The following is a 17674-nucleotide window of genomic DNA, read 5'->3' as shown; positions in this document are numbered from 1 at the left end:
AGATTGTTCGACGAGGGCGTCAAATTCAACTAGTTGGGGTGGTTTGTTAGACCCTTGAAGAAGCTGACCGACATATGGTGTGATTGTGGCATGATGGCCTTGCCATTAGCGTATGTGCGGGGCAATCAACATGCAAGACAATGGGAGCGTTATCAATAGCAAAAAATGGTTGCAAGGCTAAGGTGTGATGGATTACACTAAAAACACGAGTGGGGTTGTGTGCAAGCAAAGGCCAAGGTCTTGAGGGGGCAAGACAGACTAGACGGAAGCTTGATAAGGTAGTGTGGGCAAAAACCTAGGCGCTAAGACAGTGAACCCATGGTCTCTTCGTAAAATTAGATATTTTATGTACATATTTTCTAAAATTGGTATGATATTAATTATTGACACCCATATTCCAGGGAGGTGACACCCATATTTCAAGAATGTTGAATGATACACTTGGTTTAAGCTTGTGTCACGTCCAAATTTCATTTTAGTAAATCAAATTATTTGAATTCTTGAGACTTGATCTATAAAATGACATTATAATGACGTTAAATATAACAGAAAATCAATTTATATAAAATATAAAACACTTTTTTTCCAAAGATTAAACAACATTTGAGACGTCAATGAAAAGAAAAAAAAAAGGAAAATATGAAAGAGAAAAAAAGAAAAAAGGCAAGAAAGGTTAATATTGTACTTATGACTCTAGTGAAGGGCAATACTGTCATTGGAATATGTATATATAAGACCATCAATCCCCAAGCTGCAACACTTCCTTCTTTTTTCACCTGCTCTACTACCTACTATCTGAATTCTGAAACCATAAAATCTGTTCACATTCTGCTTCTGCTTCTCTCTCTCTCTTGAAATCATTTTTGAACATTTTTGCATACTGTTTGCTGGTCAATATACTCGTCTTGGATCTCTTCCCTCGTAAGTTGTTTCAGCTGCATTTTTCTTATTATGCACATCATTTATGCTTAATGTTCATACCATAAATGTTTCTAACCCCTTTGATTTATCTGGTTTGCTTAAAGTTATGATTTTTGAAATTGAGAAAAACCCCTTGAATCAGTTTGTCATGTTTAGGTTTTCTGGATGTTTTTCTGAATTCTTGTTTTTGTTTTTCTGTGTGTGTGTGCTTGCCTCTTCGAAAGTCTTTCAGAAGCATTTGATTGATGGGGTTTCCCTTGCAAGATTTAATCTTTCAGTTATACTTTTACTGTTGAGATGTCTAGCTGCGCTTCTTTTTAATTTTTTACAGTCATTGTCTAAATTTTAGGATTTTTTTCAAATTTCCAGTTTTTTTTTTTGGAAGTCATACGAACTCAAAGAGAGCTGTATCAGTGACATGCTTTGGCGTATGTATCCATAGTGCTACGGATTCAATCAAATCCAGTATTTTTGATACGGAATGTGTATATATAGAGAAATGTGTGTGTAAAACAAAATTTCAACAAAAAATGGATTTTGAACCAATTATTTAAGAGTGTAGTGAGTTCAGTCATCACTGCTAAGAAATCTAAAGGTTGATTAGGTTTTTGATTTTTTTTTAATTTATAGTTCTTTGAGGTTGATTGGTGTTAAAGACAAGGTTACTGCACATGCCTAGAATTCTGTTTAGTCTTTAGTTTTATTTTGAAATATTTTTTATATGAAATCGAATAAGTGATATGTTTCATGTACTTTTTGTGGGGAAAAAATGAGTTGTTGTCCAGTCATTCACACGGTTGTTTCTCTGAAGGGATTTAGTGATATTCACATTGCAAGCTGTTTAGTTGTTCTGGTTCATGACTAATGCATATGTTGTCTAATATTTCAGGTAAACTAACTTCATATTGACATCCTTTCATAGTTGTGGCAACTTCTGCAGTTTAAAGAAGCTACAACATGCGGTGGCTGAGCCTGTCAATTGATGTGTTTTCTTATGTCATCCCCTTGAACTTATTTTGCAGGGTGATCCTATAAATTATTTCTCCTATTAAACCAGCTTTTTTATCTACCATTCTCTTCATCTTCCTCTTCCCTTTAACCAGTCAGTTTTGTCTCTTTGCTTGTTATATCTGTATGATTAGCTGAAAGACCACTGCAAAGAAAATTTAAATCCTCTTAGTCCTGATTTTGATTCATTGGCACTTTGTCATCTCTGTGACCCAGTTTAGGTCTTTTCAGGGTTCTTTTCCTATACTGCGATTTCCTCAACCTTCTCCTTTCTTGTAATCTCCATTTTCCTACGAAAGATAGTATTTTGTTACTCTTGGGCTACAGTGTTATCTCTCCGCATAGATTTTGAATTTCATTGGAAGGTCGAAAGTAGTTATGGTGTGCCAAGCAGCAGGACAAACAAGATTTCGGGCCTTAAAGCATGAGAGTGGAATCACAGGGAAAGCAACCATTGTAGTTAGAGTTATAGCATGTTTTCAACCATTGCAGAATTGCCAGGTTCGTTCACATTTTTGCCTCACTTATGGGAAATTTAAGTGTTGCTTTTCAGTTGTGGGTTTCAATGATGTAATTGAAAGGCTACCTAACTTACAATCTGTTTTTGCTTACCAGGCTGAATACTTCCGTCAGTTGTTGAAGCCTGTAACGTAGATGCTCTGAGTTCACGCTTTTGTCTTAATCCAGCTTTATAGTATTTTCTTCTTATTTACGTCCTTAAAGAGTAATTTGAAGTGGAATTTATACAACCCATATAACTGGTATGCGTCTTAGTCTTTGGTGCTGCTATCTGTGTTAAACTTCTATTGATTTTGTTGTGTATTTCCATCTAAGTTCTTGCATTATGCATGTTAGGTTTCTCTTCTGTCTAGATGGTTACAACCAGCAAGCTCAATTGTTACCAGCAGGATCCGGCATGGACTTCACCGAATTTGAACCATGCAACTGCATTCTTACGGCATGGACATAACCTTGGTGTTCCATCTCTGTATAGCCCTTGCATATGTGCTGCAAATGCAGTTTCTCCTAGGCCATCATGTTTCGCCCCTGGTTTGCCAAGTTCTAAGGCAGCCAATCAGAATGGAGTCAAATGGCTGCCAAGCTTAGCTCCTCCCAAAAATGAGTATCCGAACGATACTAGCTTTTTACTTCATCGCTTGATAGGATTAGATTCCCCACCAACTGATGCATCTGCAAATTCTCAGAAAAGGTTCCTCATTTGTGATCAGTCTGGGAGTCAAACTAGATTTTACTTTAGTCAAGGTCGCCCTCTTGAAAATGAAGTAACTACACCGAAAGAACATGCTTATGGTTTGTATTATGAGAACCTGACTGCTGTAGTTGAGCGAAGATCTCCTGTGAAACCCATTATTGAAGATAAATTGGAGGAAAGCTACATAAATGGTGAAGAAAGTAGTATGCATGAAGACACAGAAGAAATCAATGCCTTGCTCTACTCTTCTGATGGCACTGAAGTGGACGAAGATGACGATGATTGTGGTGAGGATGATGAAGTAACTAGCACGGCTCGCTCTCCTTGTGCAAACAATGGGGGCTGCGGCTGTGGTGAGCATGACAAACTGCCTGAGGAACTTACAGAAGAAGTTGCCAGTTCTGATGGCCCATGTAAAAGGCAAAGATTGCCAGATGGCGGGCACAAGAAATCATCATCCATAGAATCTAGATGGGCCAATGATGATGATGATGATATTGGGGAATCAAGATGTGTTAAAGACTCTCTTCCCCTCAGGGAGAAGGATGAGGAGGATCATGATTTGAGCACAAGGAAAAGGAAAGCTAAAATTCGCGAGACCTTGAGAATTCTTGAGAGCTTGATTCCTGGGATAAAGAGTAAGGACCCATTGTTGGTTATTGATGAAGCAATTGATTACTTGAAGTCTTTGAGGGGCAAAGCCAAAGCTTTAGGAGTTGGGCTCCCTCAAGAGTACCCTCCATCTTCTTGTTAAAGAAAAGAGTATCAGTATCCAACCCCTACAACGTTAGCATTGTGGATTTTAGGGGGTAACGTTGCTTGAACATTAATCTATTTGTTAAAATAGTTAAATTGTGAAGCATTTGCCATTTTCATCAGTCCTTCAGTGCAACAAGTATTATGAACCACCAGAAGTGAAGAGTCTTAGTGGAATGTCTTTTACTTGCAAGGGGTGAAATAAAAGGGATTATTTTTGAGTTTTTTGTGGAGTAAGAAAGGGTAGCAATTTCAAAGTTCCAACTCATGAGTGTACAGTAAAAGAGGGACCCTTTAAAATTCTTGAGAAAACCCTTGGATTCAATGCATGCGCATTTGGTAATTGAGGCCCACAATCCACCTCAATATGTTTCTTGATTTGAATGACTGTTATGATGTGTTGATGTTTCTGTTGATCCCCACAAAGGATAGTGATGGCAACTACTGTTGAAGGGTAGCGCATGGAAAAAGGGAGGGGCCTGCCCTCTAAAGCTTATCATGAAAAGGCTGATTGAGAAACATGATCAAATCTTGTCTTAAAATTTGGTTTGTTCCCACTTGTAGTTGGAGAGAGTTGTGAGTCTTTTTCTAAGCGTGGTGTCTTTTTATGAGCCTCATGGACCCTTTGTGTTTCATGCTATTATTATTGCTGTGTGTGTTGTCTTTATGCTTTTACCACTTATATAAAACTAATAATAAAATATAGCTTGCTTTATTATTATTATTTGTTTTGTTTTGTGCATTTTGTCTATTTTGATCATTATGTGGTTTTGTCTATTTTAAGGGTTAGCACTACTTAAAGAAAGTTTTAAATGGAAAAAAATATTGGATCGTTTGCTGCTTACAAGTAGAATGAGAGTTTTCCCTCATGGGAGAGGCAATGAGACTGGAACCTATTTGAACTTGAATCATTGCCTGCTAAAAAAGGTTTACTGTTATCAACGAACATGGGGTATTTTTTCCATAAGGAGAAAAATTTAAGTCCTTATAAAACTGGGAGAAAAATTAAAGTTTTATGGGATTAAATTCTATACACTGATGTAGAAAAGTTTTATACCATCAGAATATTTGCAAAAATTTCATTATACTGTATGTGGATGTAAATGAAATCCTAGACGTATTAGCATGACCATGAAAAGTTGCGGCGCTCATATCAACATAATCACAGTATGCAGGACATTCTCTTCTTTGAAAGTATTGCAAGTTATGATTCAGATTTTGAAATCAATGGAAAAGGTGTAGAAAAGTGCAATCGGAAAAAGACCTCCCTTATCATTTTCCTTTCTATGATTCTTTAGAAAGAAATATAGAAATGGTATATGATTTAGAACTTGACACCAATATCTCATCTTTAATCACTTCCATGAAACCTAATACCTACCTAAATGCAACCAAAAAAAAAAAAAAAAAAAGGAGGGAAAAAACAAATGAGCTTAGAACAATTGCCTATCTTAAAAGTATTTACAATTTCCAAGCTGAATAGGTAACAAAATGTAAACTATTAGTCCTATGATATGATGACAAGATAACACAGTGGACTCCAATAAGGAAAAAGAAATACATAGTATATACTTAGATATACCAAACACACCCTAGGGCTAGAGTTAGTTCCTATTGATTTGTGCAAGTCTTCTGGGGCCATGACAAAATCTGAACTCCAAATATAATAGATGAATAATTCAAGATCTTATAAACCATATATGTGCTCTTGTATACTTAAAGTGAAACTTCATATATCTCATGATGATTATTAAGGTATTTAAACCTTCGAAAAGTGTAAGTATATGTTCAGGACAAAGGAGAATCGTTAAATGAGCAGTATCATTGGAAATTAACGAGTACAGCCGGAGGCGGATGGAGCATATTAACACCAGGTTCATCTGAACCCAATACTTTCGGTGCCGAGCATATATTTATGTGTAAAAACTCACTAAAATTGTAACAAATAGTATATTTGAACACATAATTTTGAAAATGTAATAGGGTCGATACCAAGAACCTTAAATGTTGAACCTGTAAAGTTCAAATTCTGGATTCGTCTCTGAGTACAACATATATATTAATTGCCTGTCAAAGAACCGCCTTGTTTGTTACCTAGTGAATGTCATGGAGAGAGTCAGTTCCCAAGTTTTTATCCCCTAATGTTTTTCATGTCACATGCATTTTGTACATAGAACAGTGGAGGAGTCAATTCCCTAACTAATTCTATTACTCACCAGGCCTTCACATCCGTCTGAACTTTCAACTACGTACTGGACAGACAAGTCCAACAAGATGTACTCATCTTCTAGTGTTTGGTCTCAAAAGATTAAAAGATAAATCAAGAATGAACAAGTACAAGAGATAGATAGATAGAGAGCTCTTGAAAGGATTGATCCTTCTGTTAGCTTTAGCTTGTAATTTGGCTAGGCACTGCAGTTTAAGACTTGACATAACCTTATAAAGTGATTTGCTCTAATGAAAGTATACATTGTTGAGTGGTCTATTTCTTGATCTTCTCTCCTTTTTCGTGTTACAATGAATACTACCTTAGTTCTGTATTACAATTAGTCAAGTTAGTCACTATGTTCATGTAATTCTTTACTGATAGTCACAGAAAATAACAATAAGCTAACTGCACGTCACTGATGGTACACAAACCAGCTTTACTGCACCTTCAAATGCATAACATACTTAAGATGGTACAATCGTTACTGAGAAACCAGTCACCAGTAAACTAGAGAATCTATAATAAATTGTGCTATTATCTCACATAATTTCTATCTATGATAAAAATGAACGTTTTAACTACTCTTGTGATAGGAGGAGAATGATAATTTTGAATAGAAGGGAACACTGATAACTGGTACTCTACTCTTCTATCTCATAGCCTTTTACTTCTCAAGAAATGGAATTTCTCCACCTTCTAGGTGTCTTTGTAGTCTGTTCAGCATTTGGGACCTGACCGTTAAAGTCATGTGTTTCTATATTCGTCGTTTTTGTGAGCTTGCCTAACTTTTTCCACCCTGCAGTCCATGCTGAGGCTTGTTTTGGTTTTGCAATCTTATCAAACTGTCTCTGTAAGTTATCCATGTCGTTTTGGAGTTCTCGGTACTTAGTCTTCACAGTTTCTAGTTCAAACTTAAGAGTGTTGATGTCCTTCTTGGCTGCTGTCCATCCCTCTTGAAATGATTGTGGCGTTGCTTCAAGCAATGACTTACGGTTAGATACCAGAGGTTGATAATGAGATTCTCCTGGATCTTTGAGAGAGATATTAGCCATTGCATTGCTTATTTTCACCTGCTCAGAGAAGAGAACTTGCACCACCACTCGTAGTGGGAGCCTTTCGTTCTGAGCAGCGTGCATGCAAGCATCGACAGAGAGTTTCTGGCAATCCATCACCCTGCACAGCCTCTTTCTTTCATGTTCTGAGAGCGTAGGATGGGCCTGTCGCACGTGTTGTATATCAATGAGCTTTCTGATAAAAAGAGAAGCATGTTGGGCTGGAATTCTAGAGATGCAGACAACATAATTGCAAAGGTGTGGTATTTGCAGATGATTTACTTCTATCCGATCATTAGATATTTAGCATATATAGCATTTCAGAATTCTGAATCATCGTCACTTTTACTTGAGAAAGGATTGTGTATAATTGTAGTTTTGTTTAACTATTACAAAGATATACAAGCATGCTAATGTTGATCTTTGTAACATTAAATTAGAGCAGAAAAGAGAACTATATTCATGATTAATCAGGAACGATTGGTTCAAGAATGTAAATGATTCACAGAACAATAAACTTGAATGGATTGGATCAAAGTACCTTAAGATAGGAATCAATTGCTCGATAAAGTCCATCATCACATGTTCTTGCTGAATCTGGCAAAGCCTCTGCCAAGACCTGAAATTTTGTCAAAGAAAGATTTCTATCTCTGGATACTTCTGTTAGGTAACTATCTACGAGCCTTGCCACTCTCATCTTGGCATTTAGATTTGTACCCCTTTGAATTCCATCGTGCATATGTTTATCGGAGAATGAATATCTACTAGGACTTGAATTTTCTGTCTGCTCTTGAACTATGAAATGTTCCAAAAGCCTCTGCACAAGATCAATGTCATACATGGTTTCACTTTTATTATAAGATGGTATGAGAAGATCAGCCAATGTAGCCTGCTCAAATTGCATTCCTACGCGTTTCTCCAATTCTGTTATCAAAGCTGGAGCTACTTTCAGCATGTTTGCCATTCTCAATAGTCGAAGAAGGAAGCTACACGAAACACTGTCCTTGTGTTGTGGGATTATGCTAATTAGGCTTTCAACAATCATCCTTTGATCTTTGGCCTGGACACTTGGTACTTCATCTCCACTTCCCGCTACTATCATATGGAGGCCGCCTCTCCAACTACCACTGCTAGTGCCATTAATGCTATTACTGATGTTTCTGCCATCATCCGCCAATCCGGATCCTTCTCTGATCAAACCTGGCAACCACTTAGCTGCATACTGCATAATTGCAGCACCTATCAGTTCATGTCTCATGCCCTTTACCTTGATCGCGGTAATCACTCTCACAAAGTGATCAATCCTGAGAATTGAAACATCTTCAAACCACCAATCAGGGGGTACTACTTGCTGGTTTCTACTTGGGCTGGAATCCTTCATTTGGTTCCAATTTGGGCTGGAACCTTTTGTAGGCTTTCCTGTGTATTGCCATTTTATTCCTTTTGGATTAGCACAAGCTTTCCACGCAATGGACTCGCTGCATCTTCGAACAATTTGGAGGTTTTCTGCCCATGGTGATAACTTTTCACAGCTCTTTAGCACCAATATAGAGTCTCTCCATGAAGATAAAACCACATAGCTGAGGAAAGCTTCAGTCTTGAATATAAGGTTGCCTTCTTCCAAATCCTCAGTCATTTCAAGATACTCAGCTGCACATCTTAGGCCAGAAATATTGGTTGCAGATAGATCAATAGCAATACCATAGCAGAACTTTGCTGCTAGCTCAAACGCCTCAGGTCCACCTGGTAGTTCATCTAAACTTATCTTGTCCAATTCTGCACCCCTTGATTCATATATTGTTCTGTTCATTTTTCCACTTCTAGAAAGCAAAGGATACTTTTATGATATTTAGGAGTTGGGGTATAAACAAAGAGGAACTAGTTAGCCACTTTAACTTTTCCACAAGACAAATAGTACATGAGATAGAAATTTAAGTGTTTTCAGTTTATGGTACTTACCTTGTGTAAATGGAAGCTAACATCTTCAATTTGAACTAAAAGGTCACTTGGGATATCAGTTGCTACATACCTATTTCAAGAATATATATAAATCATTGACCATTTTAATCATTTAGTCTGAAATAAATTCAGGTACTCCAAAATAATGACATTGAGAAAAACACAGGTCATCATATCATTGAACAATTTTAAAGCAAACAAGTCTGTTAGTACATACCAAGACTGGCCTTTTTGCTCAAAACTATCAGTCTTAACTCCATTCTTGCTAGCAGTGAGAACTCCATTGCCATAATCTCTTCCACTAACAGACTCAGTTTCTGATTCCCACATGGTGAGAAAGCTTTAAGGACTAGAAACAAAATTCACAGCAGAGAATTTTATCAAGAAAGTGACAGTAAGTTGAGAGGGGGAAGCAGAGAAGTAGAGTAAGAAAAGAGCAGAACAAGTAGAGAAGCTGGACTGATGAGTAAAAAGGGAAAATCCCACATGGGAATGCTTGGAATTATCTTATATTTGTCGGCTTCTCAGGAATATTCAAGGCCTCCAACAGGCTGTGTAGTAATGGGCACAGTACTGGTACTATTTTTTGTGTGTGTGTGTGTTTTGTGTGGATCAATTCACTGCTAATTCCCTTTTCCAATCATTGAAATATTAAAATTTCTCAATAGGTGTGAGTCTTGAATGGAAAAAAGAGAGGTTAATCTTCATATGTTTGTTATTTTTGGCGTAAAGCTATTTTAAGCTCTCCCCACATTTAAATCTTTTACAACTTTGTGTAGACTAGTTGGAATGTCCAAAACATTCTTTTTCATGAGAGAAGGACTAATGAAGTTTTTTTTAATGGAGTGGGTGAAAGTCTTTTACAAATGTAGACATCAAATTTATTCTCTAATGAAGGAGTATGGACCACCATTTTCCTTTCAGTTCAAGTGTAAATAATTTAGGGTAATATATTTCTGGTAACTCTCATTCTTCCTTTCATTTTCTTGTCCTCTTCTTTGGATTGGCCATTTATATCAAGATATAGTTAAGTCTAGGTATGGACTCTTCTAGTGAAGTGGTGAAAAGTGTCATTCTCATGCATGCCATTACTGACTTAAAATGTATACATACAAATAATGGATACGTAAGGATACTTCTATATGTAACTTTGTCACTTTGGCCTACTTATGTCTTCACTAATATATCAACTTCCATTTTTTTTTGACCTTGAAGGTTAGTTTTAGAACAACGATAAAATTATTTATGTATGACCATGTAGAGCACGATTTCGAGCCGTGAAAGTCGTTACTAATACTTTTTTTTTTTTTAGTAAAAAGTTAATCTACAAATATTTTGACCAAGAGACAAGCTCCTTTTTGCGGAAAATTAATAACTTAAGTGGTAAATAGATTACAATGGGGATGTTGTACTACACTCCTGATGAATGGTGCATAGCAAAAGTTGCGGGTCCCAAATGTTTCATGAATTGTGGTTGTAATGACTGTAACAGTAGAGAAGTATAGAAGCCATTTTGGAATCATCAACATTTATTTATATGAAAGTGAGATTTAGCTAAGGGGTCAATTATTCATGAGTCATGACCCATGTCTCTTTATTTCACTGCAGAATTTTTAATTATAACATATACCCAATACAAAATATAGTGTTCGTTAAAGCTACTTTTCTTAGTCATTTACCCATTGCAAAGATTGATGGATTGATATTACGTATTCCAAAAAATGAGAGCTGCAAATTGATCATAATTCCCCCCTTCTTTTAATACGTTAGGATAAACTGAGAAAGAAATGGAAAGTTGCTGTAATAGTTAATAGGGGATCAAACATAAGACAACCAAATTGATTTAATAATGACTTAGATCCGAACTTGTGACATTATCATGACATCTTGATTATTGGATTATTCCTTAACTAAGTGATCTGCTTGATAAGCGGTATGATCAAATCAGGAGCTAAAAATTATCCTAAATGATGTAATTTTTATTCAAGAAGCTGAGAAAGAAGATTCATATATGATTGAAATAATTTAAGATAATATATAGGTAAAACAAGATATATCATTCATATAAATGCATACAATATAAACTTGTCAGAGTGAGAATGCAGCCGCACTATAAGTATTATTTTAGTCTGATTAAGTTGACGAATTTACAATTATTAATAAGATAATAATAGTATGTGGCTATCATATCTCTAGCCATTCTCAAGCATGTGGTATGTTCATGGTTGTCTCATAAATTCATATTGAGATGGCAGACATGCCGCAACTTCTTTTTATGAGACTAATAATGGAGTTCCACGATATCTCATGCCGAGTAAGAAGCCCATTAATACACCTCCCATCGTATTTAACTTATTTCTTCTCTTAAATCTATCAAAAAATATAATCTCTTATATAATCCATTCGTGGATTGGTTTATGCTCTTTTTCCTCAGGACATGATGAGGTCTTCCACGATCAACCATTAATCTTTCTTTCAACTCAAAATAAATTACTCAGCTTATATCTATGATGCAGTTAAACAAGATTTGATTCCAAATGCATTATCTCTATGACCCTTGAAACTTTTGTTACAACGGGCTCAGAGAAATAACTACGAAAACACACCTTATTTACATTACTCACACTCCAACTGACAAGTTAAAAATGTTAAGAATTCACAAGCCAAACTAGTCGTCTAGTATTATCTGACACAGAACTCTTTTTATTAATAATTTATTCACAGCCAAAGGTTAAATGAGATCAGTCGCCAGTTACCACTTCATGCAGTTGGGAAGTCAATAGTTGTTGCAACATGCTGTGCTCCGCCTTTGCTCCAAAGCTAAGGTCATACCCGTCAAAATGCTGTACAGAGGTGGTTAGCTTGTATGTTAGGGGGACATTCTTGATCAATTGTTCTGGCTGGGCTGCATATTCTACTTCTCTTTGGCTCTGATATCTTCATGTGTGAAACGGCCACTGTGAGAGCATCAATAAAACCAGAGTCTTCACCTTCAGGCATCTTGGACGAACTACCAGATGTTAAAGTTGAACCAAAGTCATCACTCAGAGAGCTAAAAGCTAAGTTTCTTCTCTCCCGTTCTATCCTAGTAGTAGCAGTCAGCTTGCTTTTGATTGGTTTTACATGGTTCTTCAATGTGGGTTCTGTGTAAAATAAAATCCATGGATGCCCTGTACATACAGAAAAATGGTATCATGAAATCACAAAGCAATGCAATCAGGCAAGCGTGAGATTTAGACATTTAAACCTTTTCGCTGTCAAGACTTTTATGAGATGCCATCATTCTTATAAACACTGTGGAAAACAAAGATAGCCATTATAATAACCGCGTTATACCTTAACAGACAAACATGATGTTAAGGTATAGCGCGGTGAATAACCGCGCTATATATAAAATGGTGGTCAGCTTTTTTTTCTATACCTATTTTGATCTTTTGAGCCCAAAAACACCACAATTAGGTTTTGGACTCCCAAAAAAAATGTCAGGTAACACTTTTACACCAAAGTTCCAACAGACCTTGTCAGGTAACATTTCAGAGCAAGAATGTCAAACTGAAACTGTTTTACCCACTAAATTAGATCTATCAACAGGAATCTACGCCTAAATACAGATGACTGTTCCATCAACACCAGGGGAACTCCCATCTAATACCTTTTCCAAAGCTCATTGACTGACACAAATACTTTTACAGCACAGCGTGGTTCTATAAGATTGTTTTTCCAAAATGAGTTTTGAGATATGTTTGAGCAAGTAGTTTTTTGTGTTTACGAAATTGTAGAGGCTTTCTCGATTAAAAGGAACTTTAATTAACCAAAATTGAATCTTTGGAACATGTCCATCAGCATAGCTTATAGCTTGTTGACAGGGAATAAAATTATTAGGCCTATGGAGCGAGTTGTTTTCAGCTGGAAATTCATAAATTTTGTAGATTCTATAGTGTTTTTGATGCTTAAACACGGAGTCCTCACCCTCGGGGTTAAGGCTTAGGATGGGGGCAGCAAATGGAGTAATTTCTGAAGAGGAAGTGTAACAGAAGACTTCAACATACATTAGATGCAAGTTATTCGAAGGATTTATGATTCTTATGCAAGTTATTAAATATACATCCGTTCCTTTGTACCAACATCACATCAATTTATTCTACTCATATCATCTATAAATGAAAGTATGATGCATATCATCACAGCCACACCATGCAACTAAAATGACCAGCAAACATAAAGTATCTGGCACTATAGTAACCATAGTAGAATATTCAGTCTTAGAAGGTACTTTAAGAGAGGATGAAATCAAGTCTCATCTAATTTTTTTTTTTGGTAAATTTAAGTTTTAGCCTAGTCTTCCATATTCTCTTTTCTATTATTTTCGTAGGCTGGCCTAATAATACTACTATGCATTACGCAACAAAAGGTTTTAAATTCTATGTCGCAATTTAATCGTCTTATTTTGGTTTTAGGTGAGCCAAAATTTGCGTCCAATTTCCTAATAGTATCCTACTACCACTCTCACTTCCAAATAAATAAGCTCTAATTCGTTCATCAAAAAGTACTTTTTTTTAAAATAACCGTGGTGTCAGGCTAGCTTACGGACACCTCGACTAATTCCACGGGGTACCTGCTACCTCCCGCCAATAACAGGTAACGGGTAACTCTATTCACCAAGGCTTGGACAGATGTTCAAGCAGAAAAGAAATCACCTATTGTTTTTGTTTACACTGGGATTTGAACCTGAGACCTCATAATTCTTAACTCACTTCATTGACCACTAGGCCAAGTAGATTTCTCCACTTTGGATCCACATCTTCAAAATAAAATAAAATTTCAATTGTCACCTAAATAAGTGTGTTGTGCTTGGTTACATTAAGAAAATTATTGAGATATAGGAAGTATAAACATTTAAGTATATATGATTGCTCTAATACTACAAGTTACATGACACAGACATCCATCTGAATTGCCCTTGTGTTTCCCCTGTGGGGTTACTTGACAATTCTTGAATCATCTCACCATTGTCTTTTCATAGAGTAGGATGGTACACCAAGATATAGATGATCAATCAGTCATCTGTCATACTCTATTTGCAAGGCAACACATACATGCTGCTAAATAATGATCCAAAGGTAGATCCCAACCCCTTAATTCTGTCTAGTCCTCTTTGAGTACATTTCATCCAAAAGAAATTACCGACAAAAGAATATAAGATATAAAGCGAACAGGCAACAAAGCAACAGCTAAGAAACGGAAGAGATCTGAAGGTTACTCACTTAGTACTTCATCGGCACTGTACCTTGCTGAAACATCCCTTGTCATCATACGAGAAAGCAAATCACGAGCAGGTTGTGACACAGATTCCCAGTGTCCACCAGTGAACTCAAGATTCTCCTCCTTAATTGCGCTGAATAGAGATTCCAAAGAATCACCTTGAAATGGGAGCCCGCCCATCAAAAGTGCATGCAGGAGGACACCGACACTCCATACGTCCACTTTCTCAGTGTAATCACCAAGCAGAACCTCAGGAGCAACATAAGCTGGACTTCCGACCACACCAGTCAAACTCTGACCTACAAGCACCATAAAATAAAGAATTGGGCATATCAGATACCTCATTGCTGAACAAACGAAACAGCTGAGTATATACACATTCATACATGTGTATGTATATGTATATGTATATGTATATGTATATGTGTGTGTGTGTGTGTGTGTTTGTGCAGACATATCATCTTTTTTAAATGGTAAAGGTTTCATTAATAAAGGTAGCAAGATGGTACAAACAATACAAGACGAAAAGAAGTGTGCACATATATCATCAAATCCCCAAATGTGCATCTTCAAGTGTTTCAGCCCGACCCCCAATCTCCAGCTGGTTTCATGATAATCTTTCATCATCCAGCTCGAGCAAGAATGAAAACACACACATGTGCATATCCCCCTTCACCTAGTTTGGAGCAAGGAATCTTCCAAGAGGAACTAGAAAGACTTTAAAAAGAGAGATTTCATGATGGCCCACAAGAGACAACATTAACAAAGCTAACATCCTATGAGACAAACAGTTGAGACTTATATGAAAAACCCCATCATCATATCATTCGAGAGAGATCTTAAACTTCACAAACTTGCATGCAGTTTCTTTCTAGTGCTATTATTTTACAAAACACATTGTATAATCTGTATGATGAAATTAATCTTTATACAGATATATGCAGCTTTGTCCGTCTGCAGACTGTTTAAAGCCTTAAATGTGAATATAATAGGTGCCAAATACTGATAAAAATATAGGTGCCAAAAGAGATTTATGAATTGGCAGAACAAAATGAAAGCTATCACTTAGCAAGTCAAATTCAAAGAAAATAGGTCATCTTGAATTACCATCTGAAATTCTCATCGCTAGCCCAAAGTCTGAAACCTTAACTTGTCCAGAGGTTGTAAGGAGGACATTTTCAGGCTTAACGTCCCTGTGCACAACACTCATCTCATGACAGTATCTAATAACCAGCATCAGATCTTTGATCACGTTAGCAGCTTGTTGCTCAGGATATCTCCCTACCCTAGCCATTTGGTCAAGCAACCTTCCTCCTGAGCAAAGTTCCATAACAAGATAAAAAGATTCAGCATCCTCATACACAGCCTTCAGTGTCACAACGCCTGGATGCCCAGAGAGATGCTGCATTATCTCCACTTCACGGTGAATGATCTCTTCTCCCTTACGGAGAGTCTTGCAAGCATGCTTTTCTCCACTCAACTTCCTACGACATAATAATACAGACCCAAATTTCCCTTTCCCAATAACTTCTCCCATCTCATAATCCTGCTCAATCTTCTTCTTCCTCCCTAATCGAGTGGCTGAATCAAGGCAACCTATTTTCCTTTTAAGACCCCGTCCAGGTGAGCGTGAACGTGCACTCCCACAAGGTGGGGCAGTGACTACTCCTGTGATTACACTCTTCCTACAACAGTTAGCATCTTTAACCACAATTTCCCTAGATTTCTTTTTCCTTCGCGAGTAATCCTCAAGCGATAAATGTGACCTGACTACTGTCAATGGACTCACATCTTTTTGACAAGTGACGGAAATATCTACCCCCTTTCTCTTTTTCCCCAAGTTTTCCATGCAAAAATTTAAGCAATTAAGCTAGCTCTAAATCAAAAGCAGTCCTCCAAACTACATCTAACCAAAAAACACCTAGATTGTCAAAACTATAAAGCTACTACCTTGATGCCCCAATTAACTAATTCAGTTGTAACAGCCCAACCGGATAACAAGATCTACCAACCATAAAACAGGTGCATAAAAAGTTCCAACTTTTTGTTACATTCTGCAATTTCAAGAAAAAAGGGGTATGAAACAAAACCAACAAAATTATCACAAAACAAATGAAACAAAGAATACCAATTAAAAAAATTAAACAAGAAAAGTAAAGGGCTAAGTACCTCTTAATGCGAAATGCCTCTTACTCCTTTTCCTGCGACCCATTTGAGCATACAACTCCGAGGTAAAAGACATATTTATCCTCCTTTCACAGAAGGTAGTTAGTGAAACCCTAAATCTCTGAAAAATAGTTCGATTAACAGAACATGTAGCCTAAAAATCAGAAAACAGGGATTGATAGAATATTCTAGTAGGAGTAAAATTTTCTTTTTGGTACCTTCATACAGAAGGAATGATAGTGGGGTGGGGGGAAGGAGTGAAGAAGGGATTTTGGCGAGAGGAAGAAAAAGGAGATCACTTTCCGGTACAGACACGTGATTCTGAAACTGCCACCCTCACTATTGGCGCCGATCTGCTCTTTTTGACGTGTGATGGTACGCCACGTCAGTAGATCGGACGGTGGAAATCAATTCAATGTGGGTTACACTATGAAGGTTGTCACTAAAATTGTACGACATATTTTTGCAATACCAAATCTTACTCCCCGTTTGGCCATAAATTTTATCAAAATAAATTTGTATTTTATTTGTCAAACACATATTTGGCAATAAATTTTATTTATATTTTGGCAGAATACAAATTTCAAAATTAGCTCGGCCAAAATATCATTATTATATTTTTTAAAAATTATCCCAAATTTTTGTATTTTATAAAAGAACCCATAATTTATTATTTTGTAACAATGTTGTTTGGTTTCTCGGTCACCTAATAGTGTATCATGTAGTTCATTATAAAAATGATAATTTTGTATCAAATTTATGTATGTTCAGGACTATAGTTTGCGATAATATAATGAATGTTATTAATAATGATACTGTTGGGTATTTGTGATAGTTTTTAAAACTTGTGGGTATAAGTCATGTTTCATGTTTTTCCAAAATAAATTTGGAAATATGTTTTGAAAACTGATGTCCAAACACATTTTCATCTTCAAACAAAATTTTATCCAAATCAAAATTTTCAGAACAAATTTGAGAATCTATGGCCAAACGCTAGCTTAATGTTAAACTTGCTAACGCATTTTTTGTGAAAACAAATATGGGGTTCCTGGCCAATAAATAGTCGAGAATGAATTATTAACGTGAAAAGAATTTCGTGGGATTAAAACTCTACACAAAAGTATTGTC

At 36.4% G+C, this 17674-nt stretch overlaps 3 protein-coding genes across 5 annotated transcripts; 1 reads left to right on the top strand and 2 right to left on the bottom strand.

Annotated features, from left to right (window-relative positions):
• The first annotated feature begins 754 nt into the window (after positions 1-754).
• On the top strand, positions 755-4622 carry LOC107812217 (transcription factor bHLH143). The gene is made up of 4 exons (XM_016637262.2): positions 755-921; positions 1811-2430; positions 2545-2690; positions 2785-4622. Exon 4 carries the CDS (start codon positions 2802-2804, stop codon positions 3894-3896), a length of 1095 nt encoding a protein of 364 aa, XP_016492748.1. The 5' UTR covers positions 755-921; positions 1811-2430; positions 2545-2690; positions 2785-2801; the 3' UTR covers positions 3897-4622.
• A 1904-nt stretch (positions 4623-6526) lies between these two features.
• LOC107812219 (root phototropism protein 3) lies at positions 6527-9918 on the bottom strand. Of its 2 annotated transcripts, none has more exons than XM_016637268.2 (4): positions 9336-9918; positions 9119-9188; positions 7701-8996; positions 6527-7355 (listed from the first exon to the last, which is right to left on the bottom strand). In XM_016637268.2, exons 1-4 carry the CDS (start codon positions 9446-9448, stop codon positions 7344-7346), a joined length of 1491 nt encoding a protein of 496 aa, XP_016492754.1. In that variant the 5' UTR covers positions 9449-9918; the 3' UTR covers positions 6527-7343. The 2 variants fall into 2 exon arrangements, with proteins under 2 accessions (XP_016492754.1, XP_016492753.1); XM_016637267.2 differs by having other exon boundaries at positions 6527-7324.
• A 1726-nt stretch (positions 9919-11644) lies between these two features.
• LOC107812218 (serine/threonine-protein kinase PEPKR2) lies at positions 11645-16884 on the bottom strand. Of its 2 annotated transcripts, none has more exons than XM_016637265.2 (4): positions 16550-16884; positions 15488-16434; positions 14383-14679; positions 11645-12288 (listed from the first exon to the last, which is right to left on the bottom strand). In XM_016637265.2, the coding sequence occupies exons 2-4, from the start codon at positions 16227-16229 to the stop codon at positions 11954-11956; spliced, it is 1374 nt and encodes a 457-aa protein (XP_016492751.1). In that variant the 5' UTR covers positions 16230-16434; positions 16550-16884; the 3' UTR covers positions 11645-11953. The 2 variants fall into 2 exon arrangements, with proteins under 2 accessions (XP_016492751.1, XP_016492752.1); XM_016637266.2 differs by having other exon boundaries at positions 14406-14679; positions 16550-16821.
• Positions 16885-17674: the final 790 nt, after the last annotated feature.

This window comes from Nicotiana tabacum, chromosome 19, assembly GCF_000715075.1.
Source record: "Nicotiana tabacum cultivar K326 chromosome 19, ASM71507v2, whole genome shotgun sequence".
In the NCBI taxonomy this organism is placed as follows: Eukaryota; Viridiplantae; Streptophyta; class Magnoliopsida; order Solanales; family Solanaceae; genus Nicotiana; species Nicotiana tabacum.
Note: the sequence above shows the minus strand (reverse complement) of the source record. Positions and strands in the feature narration are given on the sequence as shown.